General features: G+C 41.7%; 1 protein-coding gene across 1 annotated transcript in view; it reads left to right on the top strand.

The window, feature by feature from the left end:
• The window catches only part of LOC124555909 (unconventional myosin-Vb-like), a 65179-nt gene extending 56239 nt beyond the window's left edge, over window positions 1-8940 (top strand). The window contains exon 4 of the mRNA XM_047129966.1: window positions 8722-8940. Coding sequence (XP_046985922.1) covers window positions 8722-8940 — 219 coding nt within the window. The remainder of the gene's footprint in view (window positions 1-8721) is intronic.
• The last annotated feature ends 8186 nt before the right edge of the window (window positions 8941-17126 follow it).

Below are 17126 nucleotides of genomic sequence, written 5' to 3'. Positions count from 1 at the left end.
GGCTTTGGGAGACGGAATGGATAACAGCATGCACAACAAACTGCATGTCATTGAGGACACTATGAATGTGTGGAAGTCACCCACGCAAGCCTCTCGCAGGGAATCAGTTGTCCTCTGCCGGCTCCGCATTGGCCATATGTGGCTAACGCATGGTTACTCCATTGCGAGGACCCACCTCAGTGTCACTGTGGCCCCCTAAATGACAATTGTCCACCTCTTGCCGGACTGTCCACTTTTAGCCACTCTGCAGCAGACTTTTAACTTTCCCAGCACTCTGACTTTGGTGTTTGTCAACAATGCCTCCACAGCAGCTTTAGTTTTACGTTTTATCCGTGAGAGTGGGTTTTATACTTCTATCTAGGTTTTAGTACATGTCCTTTGACCCTTTGTGTCCTCCACCCTAGTGCTTTTAGGGTGGAGGTTTTAATGTGTTGCAGAGTGACTGGCTTTCCCTTTTTTTCTCGTGGTTGGCTAGCCACTGTAATCTGCTTTCATGTTTTACTCTCTTCTGTTTCTAGCGTCCCTGTTGTTTCCTTGTCCTCTTTTGTTCCTTTTAGTGTTCATTGCCTTCCCTTCATTCTTGTGGCTTTTCCTTTCTTTCTGTTTTGTGTTATATGTTTCGTCCGTTTTATTCTCACACTTGTGGCATTATGTTGTTAGGAACAAGGGACTGATGACCTCATAGTTTGGTCCCTTCTCCTGCCTTTAAACAAAGTAACCAACCAAACATGATAGGTAACAAAGTGAAAATGAATAGTTATAGAGTATACAATTATTTTTTGGGGTTGTGATTCTTTTCCCCCATTAGTGTCATCAATTTTGTAGCAGTTTTTCTCAAGCAGCAGTTCCACAAGGGCACAGGGCTATAGCAGACAAGGAGATGACATGGAGTCTGTGCTTCAGATTTAGTACCACAGTGCAGCAGACCTTCCTGGCTCACTCCAGCAGCAGCCCAACTCCTGTCATGATGGCAATGAGGCAACAAATTGCAACCTATGCACAGCAGCTGTTTCTCACCACCGCAGTGGACATGCCTCTGCGCCACATGCAGAGGCTGACTGGGTGCAGTAACTCATTTGCAGGATTGGCTACCTCTGCAAGATTACTCTTCACTTTCATGCATTGCTGACACCCATAGAATGGGGCAAGGCCATCTCCCAGTATAGACACAGTGATAATGTAACAGTGCAGAATAAAACATTAATTTTGACAGTCTCTTCTCCCTCGTCCTTCACCAGCCATGAACTCCCCACTGTCTCCCATACTGACATCATAGCCAACTGTCCACCCCAAGGTCACCTATAACATGCAACTGTTACGAGCACCTACAGAAAGTGGTGGTTGAAGGATGGCGAAAGCACTGGTAGGTGATGAGATGCTGAATCACCATGGCTGATCATAGAATGTGGAGGTCAGAGACTTGCCAGCTCTGTAAAGGCAGACAGGGAGTGCTCAGTGGTAGATCTGATGACACAGTGCTGAACAGGCAGAAGTGTTAAGGGATGCATAGTTTTGTGCACATTATTGAAAATAAGCCCCCACAACAGACAACCCTTGTGTGTTCACATGTTGACCCAATGACACTGCCAGTTGTGATTGCAGTGGCCACAGAATCAGAGAGATTAAGCCATGAATCAATGTAAATGTCTTGCTTAGTTAGATGGCTCACATTTCTTGTTACACAAGATCAGTAATTGTGTCTGGATATACAGGCCAGGATGCAGGCCAATTGGAGTAGTTTTATTCTCTGTTGGACATTCACCTTGTTTTTCGTGGGAAGTATAGAAATAATCAGACACATTAAAGCTATGGAGTATATGGACACTGTTGTAGACCATTTACATTCCTTCATGCTTGATTTCTTTCTGCCAGTGATGGCATCTTCCAACATAACTTTCCATGTCTCATGCCTGGAAACATCCTGTAGTGATCTAGGAGGCAATACAGTTACCTCACGTTGATGTCTTTACCACCAGATTCACCTGATTTGAACCTAGACATTTACTAGCATAACAATGCTTCAATCTGGTTCCTGACAATACTATATGTAGCTCACAATGAGTTGCTCCACCCCACAGATGAAATGCACAGACTTGTCTTAACAAGGTTTGGTCTTGGCTGGTTCTGATTATACAAACATCAAAAAACATTTTGCATCACCCCGGTTCCCAGAACTCCTAAAGAGAGATGTTGACTGTGGATATTGTATCACAGACACAGTCCCTTTGACTGTTCAGAGATCCCCCTGCGGGTCCGGGGGTTAGAATAGGACTGAGGTATCCCTGCCTGTTGTAATAGGTGACTAAAAGGAATCTCGCACTTTTTGACGCTTTAAGTTCAGGTCCCATTTTTTGATTTGACCTGCCACTTTGCAAATTCTACAGAAGTGCAGGCCATATGGGGAAGGACACCTTACATGGTGCAAGAGTTGTCCATAGTGCCCTTACATTCGATCTCCTGAACCTCTTGCCATGGCTTTGCATATCCACCTGCAACTCAAGTATTTGCGCGAGGACACTTTACAGGGTATGTCACTTGCTTCTGTTGTCTCCTGTCCTCATTCGCCCCCATGACAGTATTGTATTTCTCTGCACCCACTATCCAGCATGGTAGCCACTCCATTGTAGTGGGGCTGTCATGTACCCATTTGGTAGTAGCCCCCTGACAACACAGGGATTGCACTGCTGATGCCTGAACTGTAAACTCCCCATGTATGCCAAGAAGTAGATGCCTGTCTTCCTGCAGCATCAGGACTCCTAGCAATGGTCATCATGCCAGGTGGCCTTTGCTGTGGCTGGGTGTCACCTGTGGGGAGAGCCCCTGATCGGAGAGGGTGGCATCAGGGCAGATGACCTGCAATGAAGTTGACTACGCCATCTCAGGCTGGTGACCATATGCCACCAGCAATCTCTGTGAAGGGCAAGATCAAGTAGAATACTGACAGATATGACACTAAATTGTTTCCCTCCCTCACTACACCATGCGAGGAACAGTGGGCTACAGAAAGAAGAGAGCCATATTCACCTCGGTATTTAGTCTGTAGCAGAATAGACGGGGACTCCTTTCTACCTATGAAGCTTCAATTTTTTGTTGAACATCTTGAGGATAAGCCTGGGGAAGTGACAGCACTGTGCAAGATGAGCAGTGGTGCAGTCTTGATTCAGACAGCACCCCAGCCCAATCCTGGGCGTTACTCGCTTGTGACCAGCTGCATGATATTCCTGTTTCCATCACTCCCCGTGAAAGCCTCAACATGGTCCAGCAGATTATTTTCCATTCCGATCTATTCTTGCAGTCTGATGATGAGCTACGTGGCAATCTAGATTGGCGGGGTGTTCATTTCATCTAGTGCGTTTACAGGGGACCCAAAGACAACAGGGTTGCTACTGGTGCCTTCATCTTGGCCTTTGAGGGTGATTCATTGCCTGAAAAGGTCAAGGTGATGGTTTACCACTGTGATGATAAACCATACATCTCTCCCCCTATGCAGCGATTTAATGCTGGAAATTCAGGCACTGCATTTCCACCGCCACATGACAAGACTGCAGACATCCACTGCATCCAGACACTCCCTACCACGTGTATCAACTGTGGAGAGCAGCACTCCCCCTGCTCACCAGACTGCACAGTACTCCAAAAGGAGCTAAAAATCATGAAATACAAGACCTTGGACTGGTTGACTTACTAAGAGGCTAAATGTAAATTTGATCGATAACACCCCATTTGGTTGATGTCCACATGTGCTGCTGCTACATTACAATTGCCATCACAAGTACCAGCCATACCACACACTGTGCGCCACGAACAGGTGCCCTCCAGGCCACCAGAATACATCTGCCCCCTTGGTGGTAGGGGGAAGATCTCCTTTCGTTTCTCCCATAGTACCTACTTCGGGAGCAAGGCCCCCCAAATGCAGGGGACATCAGTCCCCTCTCTCCAGCCAGAGAAGCAACAGCCTCCTCCAGCTCCTCTCATGCAGAAGGGGTCCTTTGGTACCCTCTCTCTCAAGGTCTCTACTAATGACACGGGGGGGACACACACACCAGTGTCTAAAGGAGCCAAAAGCTGCTTGACGAAGAGCGTCTCGGTCTTCCTCTGTGCCTGAAACTACTTCAGAGAAGTACTCCCAGCCAGCCCATAAAGAGAAGCAAGAGGGCAAGCAAACAAACAAGTTTGCTAAGAAAAAGGACCCTCCAGAGACCAATTATGCACCTGCAGTTGAGGTGGATATCTCGCTATCCCTTAAGGACCTGGATCTCACTGACACGTCATCCACAATAGGAATGGATACAAATACTCAATCGGTGGCAGCAGGTGATCCTGAGGCGTAACCTGCCTCATTGCATGCTTCATGCCTTTCCAACCTCACAATATCGTCATCCTCCAGTGGAATTGCTGTGGTTTCTTCTACCACCTGGCTGAGCTACGGCAACTGTTAAGCTTTACACCTGCTTTCTGCACTGCCTATTATAGTGTGTCAGGTAGAGTTTGTGTCTATGTCCTGAACTCAATATGCAGTGAACCTGAGCCCCTTCAAACCCTTCTTGAAGCCGTGGCTGTCAGGAAAAGAACTACACAGGAAATAACTGTCTGCAATATATATCTTCTTCCAGATGGTGCAGTACCCCTGAACACATTGGCTGCACTGATTCATCAACTTCCTAAACCTTTCCTACTTTTGGGAGATTAGAATGGCCATATCCCCTAGTGGGGTGGCACTGTGCTTACTGGCCGAGGTAGAGATGTCGAAACTTTCCTGTTTCAACTCGACCTCTGCCTCTTAAATACTGGGGCCACCACACATTTCAGTGTGGCTCATGGCACTTATTCGATCATTGATTTATCCTTCTGCAGCCCAGGACTTGTCCCACCTGTCCACTGGAGAGCCCACGACGACTTGTGTGGTAGTGACCAATTTCCCATCTTCCTGGACGTCCAACAAGATGGGCTTTAAACAAGGCAGACTGGGAAGCTTTCACTTCTGCTGTCACCACTCAATCTCCCCCACAAGGTGCCATCAATAGTAGTTGAGCAGGTCACTATAATGATCATTCCTGTGGCGAAAAAAACAATCCCTTGTTCTTTAGGGTTCCCCCCAGTGAAAGTCAATACCTTGGTGGTCATCAGAAATTGCTGAGGCCATTAAAGAGTGTCGGCGAGCTGTACAGCGACATAAGCAGCACCCTTCCCTAGAGCACCTAATAGCTTTTAAAACAGTTTGCCACCTTATAAAAAGATGGAAACAGGAGTGTTGGGAGAGGTGTGTCTCGACCGTTCGGTGCCACATATCACCTTCCCAAATCTGAATGAAGATCAGATGTGTTTGTGGGTACCAGACCATGACAGGTGTTACTGGCATTAACATCAATGGCATGTTACCTACTGACACAAACGCAATTTCCGAGCACTTTGCTGAGCATTATGCCCCAACCTCCATGTCGGAGAATTATCCCCCAGCATTTTGCACCCTCAAACAGCAGATGGAAAGGAAAGCCCTCTCGTTCACTCAATGTCACCATGAACCTTATAATGCACCATTTACAAAGTCGGAGCTCCTCTGCGTCCTTGCGCGTTGCCCTGACACAGTTCCTGGGTGAGATCAGATCTGCAGTCACATGATCAAACATCTCTTGTCTGACTACAAGCTACATCTCCTTGTCATCTTCAACCAGATCTGGTGCGATAGCATCTTTCCATCGCAATGGTGGGAGAGCACCATCATTCCAGTGCTCAAATCCAGTAAAATCCCGCTTGATATGGATAGGTATCGGCCCATCAGCCTCACCAACGTTCTTTGTAAGCTGTTAGAATGTATGGTAAGTCAGCGTTTGTGTTAGGTTCTGGAGTGACGTGGCCTACTGGCTCCATGCCAGGGCGATTTCCACCAGGGTCACTCTTCCACTGATAACCTGTTTCCCTCAAGTCTGTAATCTGAACAGCCTTTTCCAGAAACCAACATCTGGTTACCTAATTTTTTGATTAATGAAAAGCTTACAACACGACCTGGTGACATCATATCCTTGCCGCATTATATGAGTGAGGTCTCCAGGGCCCGCTCCAGATTTTTATCCTAAATTTCCTATTGTTCAGTACTTTCCGTGTCCAAGTTGGCACCTCCCATAGTTCCCCCACATCCAGGAGAATGGGATCCCGCACGGCTCTGTATTGAGTGTATCTCTATTTTTAGTGGCTATTAACTGTCTTAGCAGCAGCTGCCGGGTGTTGGTCTCACCTTCTCTGTATGCAGATGACCTCCTCCAGTACTGGTGTTACAAGCGGCACCTACAGGGAGCCATCCACAAGGTGCAGTCATGGGCTGTAGCCCAGTGTTTCCAGTTTTCAGCTGTGAAGTCGTGCGTCTTGCACTTCTGTCAGTGTCGTACCATTCATCCAGATCTTTTAACTTAATGATGATCCACTCACTGTAGTGGATACGTATAGATTCTCAAGACTGGTTTTTGATGCCCGACTGACGTGGCTTCCTCATCTTCATCAGCTGAAATGGAAGTGCTGGCAGCACCTGAATGCCTTCTGCTGCCTGAGGAACACCAACTGGGATGCAGATCGATCTATGCTGCTGCAGCTCTACAGAGACCTTGCTCAATCCTGCCTTGAATATGGGAGTCTCATTTATGGTACACCGGTGCCCTCAGCATTGCATTTACTCGACCCAGTACACCATCGTGGCATTCAACTAGCAACAGGAGCTTTTAGCATGAGTCCAGTGACCAGCTTCCTGGTGGAGGCCGGAGTCCCTCCATTGAAGGTTAGGCATGCACAGGGGTTCATTCCCACATTGGAAGCCCAGGTCAGGGCTTACAAGCGCAGTTTGCATCCGATCTCTTCTGTCTGAAGTGGAGTCCTTGCCTTTACCACCTATACTTGAGGACTATTCACGTACACCTCCATGGTGTACAACTAGGCCAAAGCTTTGCCTGGGCCTTCCACATGGTCCTAATAAATACAAATGTTTGTGGGAGTTGCATTCACTAGTAGTTCATAAGAAATATAAACTGTCTTACCAAGCTACAGAAGTGATGTGTAGAGTGGTACATTACAAACAAGCACAGATATGATAATTTAACAGTGAGTTTGTACTATCATAGTATTTTAACAAATGAGTAAAAAATACAGGGCAAACAAATTGTGATTATCATATTTTAAGGACCGGCTGCAAAAGTTGACATGTAGCTATAGGAGTACTAAAACTCAAGCAGTTAAACTTCAGTTGGGTATGTTTTGAGAAGATTTAACAAATATGTTAAAAAAAAGTGTGAAGGCTCTTCACCAATGTGAGGAGTTAATGTACAGTTTTTCCTGTTAAGTGCTATTTAGTGATTATAACATATTTATATTACAAAAAGCCATAGATGTTTTGTGTTTATTCAGGACCCCCAGGGCAATACTCTTTCTGAATACATTCATGAAATCATTAACATGCTGACTGATGAGTTCGTTTCCACATTATTTCATTTGATTGGCAAGCATCAAGTATAAAAGTATAATTTTAGCATTCAACAATGATGAAATCAAAGTATGCATTGATTGCCAGACATGGTCAAACACACCAGGAGTTTCTTTGATTGCAACACCTGCAAAGAAAATTCTTGTGACGAGATCCATTTCAGACTACACAAGCTTACGATACATGAGAGATTTCATGGCTCTCACAGAAAGAAACCAAGACTCAATAAATCCAGTGACCTGGTCCACCATGCCCAATCACTTAATGCAGTAATGACTTATTCAAACACCTATGAATAGCCAATCCAAAATGAGCATGCACCCCATTATGCTGGAACCACATGCTGTGCGTCACATTTACTGTAGCATTTTCAAGCAAACTGGGAAGAACCTGTTCCAGAAAAGTCTGATAATAAGTGGGATGGTAAAAGGTACTGCTCAATGAAGCACTCACTGACCAAACCCACCCACATGTTAGCTGTGAACTGATGTTGTGCAATATGGTGCTGCATGCTGTGGGCATTTCCTGGTACCCATAACTGCTCATTGTGGTAAAGGAATACACCATCTCCCCTCCAGAAGTTTATATATATAATAGAGGGAAATATTCCACGTGGGAAAAATATATCTAAAAACACAGATGATGTGACTAACCGAACGAAAGTGCTGGCACGTCGACAGACACACAAACATACACATGAAATTCAAGCTTTCGCAACAAACTGTTGCCTCATTAGGAAAGAGGTAAGGAGAGGGACAGACAAAAGGATGTGGGTTTTAAGGGAGAGGGTAAGGAGTCATTCCAATCCCAGGAGCGGAAAGACTTACCTTAGGGACAAAGAAGGGGTATACACTCGCGCGCGCGCCCCCCCACACACACACACCCACACACACATATCCATCCGCACGTACACATTGTGTGTGTGTGTGTGTGTGTGTGTGTGTGTGTGTGTGTGTACCCCTTCTTTCCCCCCTAAGGTAAGTCTTTCCGCTCCCGGGATTGGAATGACTCCTTACCCTCTCCCTCAACACTCACATCCTTTTGTCTTTCCCTCTCCTTCCCTCTTTCCTGATGAGGCAACAGTTTGTTGCAAAAGCTTGAATTTCATGTGTATGTTTGTGTTTGTTTGTGTGTCTATCGACCTGCCAGCACTTTCATTCGGTAAGTCACATCATCTGTGTTTTGCTATGGAAGTACACTGGTTCATGTTGTGTATTTTATTCATCACTATTTGCATATCCTTGTTGCTCTTGCAGGCCACATTGCTGATGGACACAAAATTCATGTTCCCAGTAAGATTTCCTTTCAATCCATCAAAAATCAAGCTTGAAGATATAGAAGTACCAGAGGTGTTGAACCTACCAATGCTGAAGAAAGTTTCAACTTGTGAGAGTAGTGTTCATCAGGAAAACAGAAATGTGCCCTACTACAAGGTTTACATAGATTTCCTTCTGGAGATCTGGGTTCTGAAGTAATAAATGTAAAAATTGTAATGATATATGTATTTAATGTTAAACAGTCATAAGCATCCTATAAATGTAAGCTTCTTTATTCCTTCACTCTAATATTCATTTCATTCTTAATATTTCGTTATAATGTTAAGCTATCTGCTTACAGTTTTTTTGTTCATCAAAATTATATATAAAATATCTTTCATAATTATTTAAAATATTTGCAATTTGTGTGCATATGGCTTTTGTTGAAATATGTGATTAATGTTTGGCTTTCATGTGTGTGTGTGTGGGGGGGGGGGGGGGGGGGGGTAGGGGAGGAGGGAAAGTAGTCGTGTTTTGTGTGTGTTTGGATCTGTATAATGTCCTAAATCACTGTCAACAACAAATATTTGCAGATGTAAAAACAGATGTTGTCATGACAACTTTGTTTACTTGTAACACAACTGTCATTTTTCCTCCTCTATCTGTGAAATCAAAGCTTTGTTCTAAAAGTCAAAGAATGTGTATATACTATGTGGAGCAGTGTTTTGAGCTCTCTTAATTCTCCACAATGATGGTTTATTTAAATGTCATGGCACTACTAGACTATTATTCCTTTTTGTTAAAATTATTTCAAGAAAAATAGGGTTCAGGAGACAGAGAAATAAAATGTTGTCATCTGACAGATCAGTAACCATGAAGAAACTGAAATACATAAGTCATTTTTCTTTCAAGGACATTGATTGTTCCCCCGTATTCTCACTTTTGCTCTAATATGAAAGAAAAATTTCAACCATATCTTTGGTATTCTGTTTATCTCACCACCTTCTTCCTCTTATACTGATTCTTCATCATCTGTTCCTCATTAACACTTAGGTAAAACTTGTATGATTGCTTTCAGGATGATTTTGTTTTTCCATTTGCAGTCATTCCTCAGTGTCTGCCAACTGGGTATCTATTATAATTTACTCCAGGGCTCTTAAATGTAAAGTTGTATCTCCTGTACTCAGGCAGGACTGCTTTTTTTATTTTCCTTTTTTTAGTGACAAGTTACTTCCAGCCACTTATGAGTGCCAAATTACTTTGTTGTAATCATAATGTGGTTCGTCTGCAAATGAACAGTACAAATATAAGTCTGGAAGTTGTTACAAGAATTTGGTTTCTGGCCAGTACTGCCATGTAAATGAATATCAGATCTGCTATGTGTAAGTGATTTACAGATATGACTGGTTTTTAGTATCAATTTTGTACTAGTTACTGTGTGCATAATGGGCCTCCAGCAAGTCTTTGTTATTATTTAGAGATTTCCATTCAGACTAAGGCATTTCATTTTAAAAGGTAAATAAGGAGTTTTACCCTGATAAGGATATTTAAAAATGGATTTTCTGTTTCATTTCATATGGGTATCAGTTAGTAAGGTCTCATTTTTTTAAACATTAGCTAAAATTTTCACAATATCCATATCAACCATACAAAAGAAATTACTGTGATGATAAAGAAATCAAGTTAACTTCTTTCATTCTGTCTGTTCTGTGTAAGTGATTTTTGTCAGAAATAATATAATTTTTTTAAATAGTTGGGACTTGCCATGATAATGTAATTTGACCATGTGTTACAGAGATATTGCAAGTTACTGGTTGACATGCACAGAACATTATGGTCACCAACCTACTATCAATATAAACCTGTCCAATAGCAGTGTCACCTTGTGAGGAATGACTGCTACACACGTGTGTGTGTGTGTGTGTGTGTGTGTGTGTGTGTGTGTGTGTGTGTGTAGAATGGGGAAGGTGCGCAGTCTGAGTTTGACTGAGGGCAGATGGTAATGGCCCGAGGCTCAGCATGAGCATATCGGAAACTCCACAACTTGTCGGGTATTTGAGAAGTGCTGTGGTGATTGCCTTCAACACATGGTGATACCACATCCAAATGTCATGGGGTTGAGGGACCGCCACTCATAACAGATGTCGGACGTTGTAAGCTGAGCAGACTGGTAAAATAGAACAGGCAGTAAACTGCAGCAAAACAATCCTCAGTCTTCAATACTAGGCAGAGTACAAGTATGTCTGAACACACAGTGCACTGAACACTCGTAGTGATGGGCCTCTGCACCCAATAACCCACGCATATGCCAATGTTAACACCACAACATCAACAACTACAATTGAAAAGAGCAAGTGACCATTGGCACTGTACATTGGTGCGGTGGCAGAGCATTGAATCTCGATGCCATCATCATCATGCCAATGTGTGGGTGCAAATCCGTCATCTTCCAGTGGAAGATCTCCTTCACACCTTCACTTGGAATGGAGACAAGCTGGCAGTGGCTCCCTTATGCTTTGGGGAACATTCAAGTAGACACTCACGGGTCCAGTGAAGCTTACGCTAGGCCATGATGGATAAGGAGTATCGTACATTGGTTGCAGACCACATGTACCCCTTCATGACAATCATGTTTACCGACAGCAGTTGCATTTTTCATCAAGATAATGTGATATCACAGGGCCATGAGTATGACCGAATGGTTCAAGGAACACAGTGGTGAGTTCCAATTGATGTGCTGGCCACCTCAATTAGCCAGATCTGAACCAGATTGAACACAGTTGCGATGCGATTGAACGTGGCATCAGAGCTCATCGCCCCCCCCCCCCCCCCTCACCCTGGAATTTATGGAAATCGAGTGCCTTGGGTGTGCAGGTGTATTGCCAGCTCCCTACAGTGACCTACCAAGACCTCACTGCTTACATGCCATTATGTGTCACCTCACTGCTGTTATCCATGTGAAAACAGTGGACATGCTCCCTATTAAGTGTGTGTGTGTGTGTGTGTGTGTGTGTGTGTGTGTGTCATATAGACAATCACATTTGACATCAAAGAATGATTCATTGTCAAATGAAAACTAATGAAGAAATAACACATCATATCATATGCAGCCTTAGCAACTTTGGAAAGCCATGATATCTGGAGGCTGTCAAACTGCTGTGATTCATGACTGACAGTAAACCTTTGATTTTAAAATGTAATTGCCTATTGAAAGGTGAAGGGGGGGGATATGAACTTGCTTTGATAGTTTCTAATTCTTTTATTTTTGCTCTTACGCCATATTTTTCTAATTGTGACTCAACATAATGACATTACTTATATCTTATTTGTGTGAAAGATTATTATTATGTATTGGTTTATAATCTGTACTGTAACATTTGTTAACTGTGGGTATTATGTATCAGGCAGAAGTTTGGCGCTCTTCTTGCAAATTCAAGTAAATTATTGAAATATTACTTTCTCTGCAGACTAATATTGATTGTTCATCAAAAATCACTTTTTCATTTTTAAAAATTTAATACTAATAGGACCTCAGATGGCTAAAAGTAAAACAAATGAGGTTATTAGTAAATCCATCATAAATGTGATAGGCAGACCTACTCTGACAAGATCTGCATGAGGAGAACTTTTCATCTTAACGACTCTTTGTTTTTCCTGTTATATATTTTGTGTAACACCTACTAGATATTTCTACAGTCAGTCATTAGCTTTAGCTTAAGTATAAAATATTTCTTGGGCTAAAATGTAGGTAAAAAGGAACAGAGACTTGAAAAAAATGTATTTCCATTGTAATTCAAGATTATGGTGTTAACTATACTGTGCAAAGATGCATAATTTTACTTCTTTTGTCAGTAAATAGTGTGAGACTTTGAGAACATAAGATGTAGAAACGAATTGTATTGTTCCTCTGACTATGACTGAATAAAAATTTTAAATCCATAAAAAGCTATTTTAGTCACTGTTAACTGTAAATATTGCCAAGCTTATCAGCGAGGAATAATCTGTGTGCTGAACTTTAACTGTTTTTAGCAGTTCTGATGGATAGTGAATATGAGTAACATGCTTGGCTAGGAACATGATGTACACAAAATATTTCTTTCATGTGCAGATTTTCTTAAAACTGTACCATTGTTAAGAAAGTTGTATAATACTCATTGTTCATGTACTTCCTCACAGCCTCTAAAGGAACCAGGTGATGCTATATTTAGTTTAAAAACTGTTTTATGAAAAATTTAAAAACTGGCATTTTGTATAAGCTGTATCCAAAGCAATATTTTAATCTCCCCCCAGTGCTATTAACCCTGCTTCTTCCCTTCTGTATGTACACCACAATGTTATTTTTGGGATGTAACTACCATTTCATTCATTTAAAACTATAAAAATGAATACTGGCCACATCAAAAAACAGAATTAAATGGGAATAGTGACCTAACTACAGTGTCTAAATCAGAATTTATCATTCAGGCATTGCTGGTGCTACTGTGGTAATGACCCTTCACTTGAGGTGTGTGTAGTTACAGTGCTTATTGTAAATTATTCTCTTCTAAGATAATCCAAGAATCACATTTCCTTATTTTTATTAAAAAAGTAGAATTACTCCTAAGATACAGAGTTGTTTCAGATAAATCAGAAATATATTTTCAAAAGTATAGTCATGATAATTTCATCCCTTCTGTATCTTTAAATGACCACACTGAATAATACGAGGGTAGTCCACATAGTAAGTTCCGTTTCTATTTCTATCTGTGGCAGCGCTACGATCGCAGTTCCGAGCATGCACGGCAGTTACTCTGCCTCAATGAGAAGACATGCAAGCCATTTTCAAATTGCTTCTGCCGACATGTGCTTTGTAGTGCTTCTTTATAATGTCAGCCATAATTGAAAATGCCGTCGCGTGTGAAATCAGATCTGCGATTCAGTTTCTAAATGCAAAGAAAGTTAAACCAAAGGAAATTCATTGGCAAATCTGTGAGGTTTATGGACAAAATGCTATGAGTGATTCTATGGTTAGAAGATGGGTCAGACTGTTCAATGAAGGACGTGATCAAGTTCACGATGAAGAATGGAGTGAACGCCCATCTGTGGTTACTGATTAACTGGTTCACACAATTGAAGAGAAGATTAAGCACAACCATAAGTTTACACTTAGTGCCCTTGCTATGAAAGTGCTGCAAATCTCACTATCACTAATTCATGAAATTGTTACTGAAAAACTGAAATTTCAGAAACTTTGCTCATGTTGGGTACCCAAATTTCTTGCTGAACAACACAAAAAACAACGGATGGGCATTGTACTTCAGTTTTTGACACACTAGAGTGAAGAAATCGATGGTTTTCTTTTTTAGTCATCTTGGGTAATTTAAGTCACCCCTGAAACAAAACAGCAATCAACGGAATGGAGGCACACTTCATCCCCAACAAAGGTTAAGCCTAAGCAAATCTTGACACCTCTGAAAGTCATGTGCACCGTTTTTTGGGACAGAAAAGGCATTTTGCTGATTGATTGATTGGCCCCATGGTAAGAAATCAATGCACATGGTTACGGAGAGACCATCACGAAATTGTGCCAAGGATTACTGTCAAAAGGTGTTGTTTTTTCCCCCACCTCACAGCTCTTATGGGAATTTCACTGGGATGCATTTGATCATCCTCTGTACAGCCCAGACCTTGCTCCTAGCTCTCTTCTTACACCTAAAATCTGTCCTTGGTGGTCAACACTTCAATGATAATGACAAGCTAAAAGAATATGTTACCACATGGTTGAATACACAGGTGGCAACCTTCTATGAAGAAGGCCTACAGAATTTTAGAAGCTATGTAAAAAAGTAGTTTAACAGTTGTAGATATTTTACAATAAATATTTTTTCTGTGTCTGTGCATGTTTGTTTTATATAACCAAATGGAACTTGCTTTGTGGACATAACTTGTAAATTAATAACTGAAGATCTATAATCAAAAGTGATGTCTAATTATTTTAAGCATATAACTGAAATTTTTGATACTTCAATTATGAACTTATTTAACTGCATTTCATAGTTCACTCCACCCTTCATAGTTTAGTGGTCAGTGTGGCTGAATGCCATTTAAGGGGCCTGGATTTGATTACCAGCAGAGTCAGCAATTTCCTCTGCTTGGGGACTGGGTATTGTTTTGTCCTCATCAATACAAGCATGTAAGTCATCAAAATGAAATCAACTAAAACGACTTGCAGCTGACAAACTCCCTGAAAGGGTACCCCTGGAAAAAATGCCATATGCACATTTCATTTTCATAGTTCAAAAGTCAGAGAAGAAGGAAGAGTAATGTAAGTTGAGCATGGTCACTTGTGTTTATTTCATAGTAATGTAATGTCCTATGCAGAGAGTAAAAATAACTTGCAATATTGGCTGAGAGTATAATCCATTGGCTACAATCTCTGGAAGAAACACTGTTTGATAACATTTGACACAAACTTTTCTAACTACTTGTAAAATTAATCTGAGGCAGCAATTTAGCCTCTTGGAAAATAAAGTAGTAAGGAAGTAAGTTTATTTTTCAGGTATAGTAGTATCTCCATATTGTCCATGGCATTATGATCTCACAATTAAGTGTGCATCAGGAATATTAATGAAACATGAACATGAAAACTACAACTGAAACCACTGAAACCACTGAAGATCACTTGATGCACTTATCAATGTCATATACACATGCATTGGTTCTTTAGCTTTGGATAGGAAAGGTAAAATAAACAACAGGTGCGGCAGTGAAATGAGAGATTTGGCAACACTGGAAGTAGGAATCACAAAATGGGAGTGATGCCACTGACCCTGATATTTATGTTCAGTGGAGATGCCATCATGGGCCAGTGAACGTGTTGTTGCCACGAAGGTGATTTCCAAAAATGACAACTAAGCAGCTATGCAGTGTGTTTTTTGTACTCTTTACAATCTCGCAAGTCATGCCCCTGTCCCATCAGCACATGCTATCAAAGTACAGGTACAGAACTTTGTGGAAATGGGTGATGAGGTGCAAAAGAGGGATGGAAGTGCAAAATGGGTGTGTACACTAGAGAATGTTGCAAGAATGGAAGAAGCCTTCAGCCAAAATTCCAGGCATTCTGCACAAAAGCATGTGCTGAAACTTGACGCAACAGATTGCAGTGTGTGGTGAATATAGCACAAAGAACTGCAAAACTACCTATACAAAATTCAGATAGTGCCAAAAACTGATGCAAACGAGCTCCTAAAAATACTATTCTTTCACCAGAAATTTTTGGGGTTCAAGAACCACCACCCATGTCTGTGCAACAATCTGACAATGAATGATGAGGTGTCAGGCTTTGCTGACAAGCAAAACTTTAGCGACTGATCATGTGAAAATCCTGAAATTCTTCATGAAACACAACTTCAGTCATAAAGTGGTGGTGTGGTGCAGTATATTAATGTTTGGAATTGATGGGTGCGATTTTTTCTAAGACAACTGTGCTAATGCCGGTACCATGAATACAAAACATTGTGTTCACATAGTGAAACACACCCTAATGTGACAACTTCCTGTAACTTTAGAGACATTCTTTCAACAAGACCATACCTTGCAGCATTCCATTAATATGCTACAGAACATCTTTCCTGGTCATCTGATCGCCAACAGTGGGGACGTTTCCTGGCCTCCAAGATCCCCTGACCTTCCAGTATGTGATTTGTTCCTTTGGGGTCATTTGAAATCTCAGATCTTCCAGTGGACCCACCAAACACCATCCAGGAAATGAAGGATCAAATTCAGGAGGAAATTAATTGAAGTTCAGTGCCAGTCTTGCAAGATGTGAAGTCTAACTTCTTTAAGACATGAAATGTGTCGTCAGCTACATGACATCATTTCAAGTGATTGTCATCTTGAAGTGCAAGCATTGTAAACTTATTTTATTTCTTTTCTAGCACTGTGAATAAATTTTTATTGGTGGTGGAGGTTTCAAGATCATCAATTTCACTGCCATACATGTTAGTAAGAAAATTAGGATAAGTGGCAAGTTTGAGGAAAAATGTTAAGGAACTTCTGCTAAGAGATGTATAGTTCCTTAGAGGTGGAGAGGGGAGAGGAGGGGAAGAAATGAAAAAAAGCCTTAATAGTGTGTGTGACTTAACATGTTGACTGCCACATGCATAGTGACAGATGTTTCACCACCAGGCCAAACCAGGCACACAGTGTTAGGGGTGAGGCTCTGCTATGACCTCATGGCAGTCATCATATTAATGGAGATTCCAGTGTCTCAGTGCATACATTTTCTTTCTTAATAAGATAAGCTGTTAGTAGACAAGAGGAAGAAAGAATGAGGGAGGAAGATAAGAACAAAGTATTTAAGGAACTCTGTATACATTCTTGACAAATGCGGCATAGAGTTGTCAGTGCTTACAGACAAACAGCAC

The sequence above is a fragment of the Schistocerca americana genome, chromosome X, assembly GCF_021461395.2.
Source record: "Schistocerca americana isolate TAMUIC-IGC-003095 chromosome X, iqSchAmer2.1, whole genome shotgun sequence".
Lineage (NCBI taxonomy): Eukaryota > Metazoa > Arthropoda > Insecta > Orthoptera > Acrididae > Schistocerca > Schistocerca americana.
This window is presented reverse-complemented; position numbering and strand designations above follow the sequence as displayed.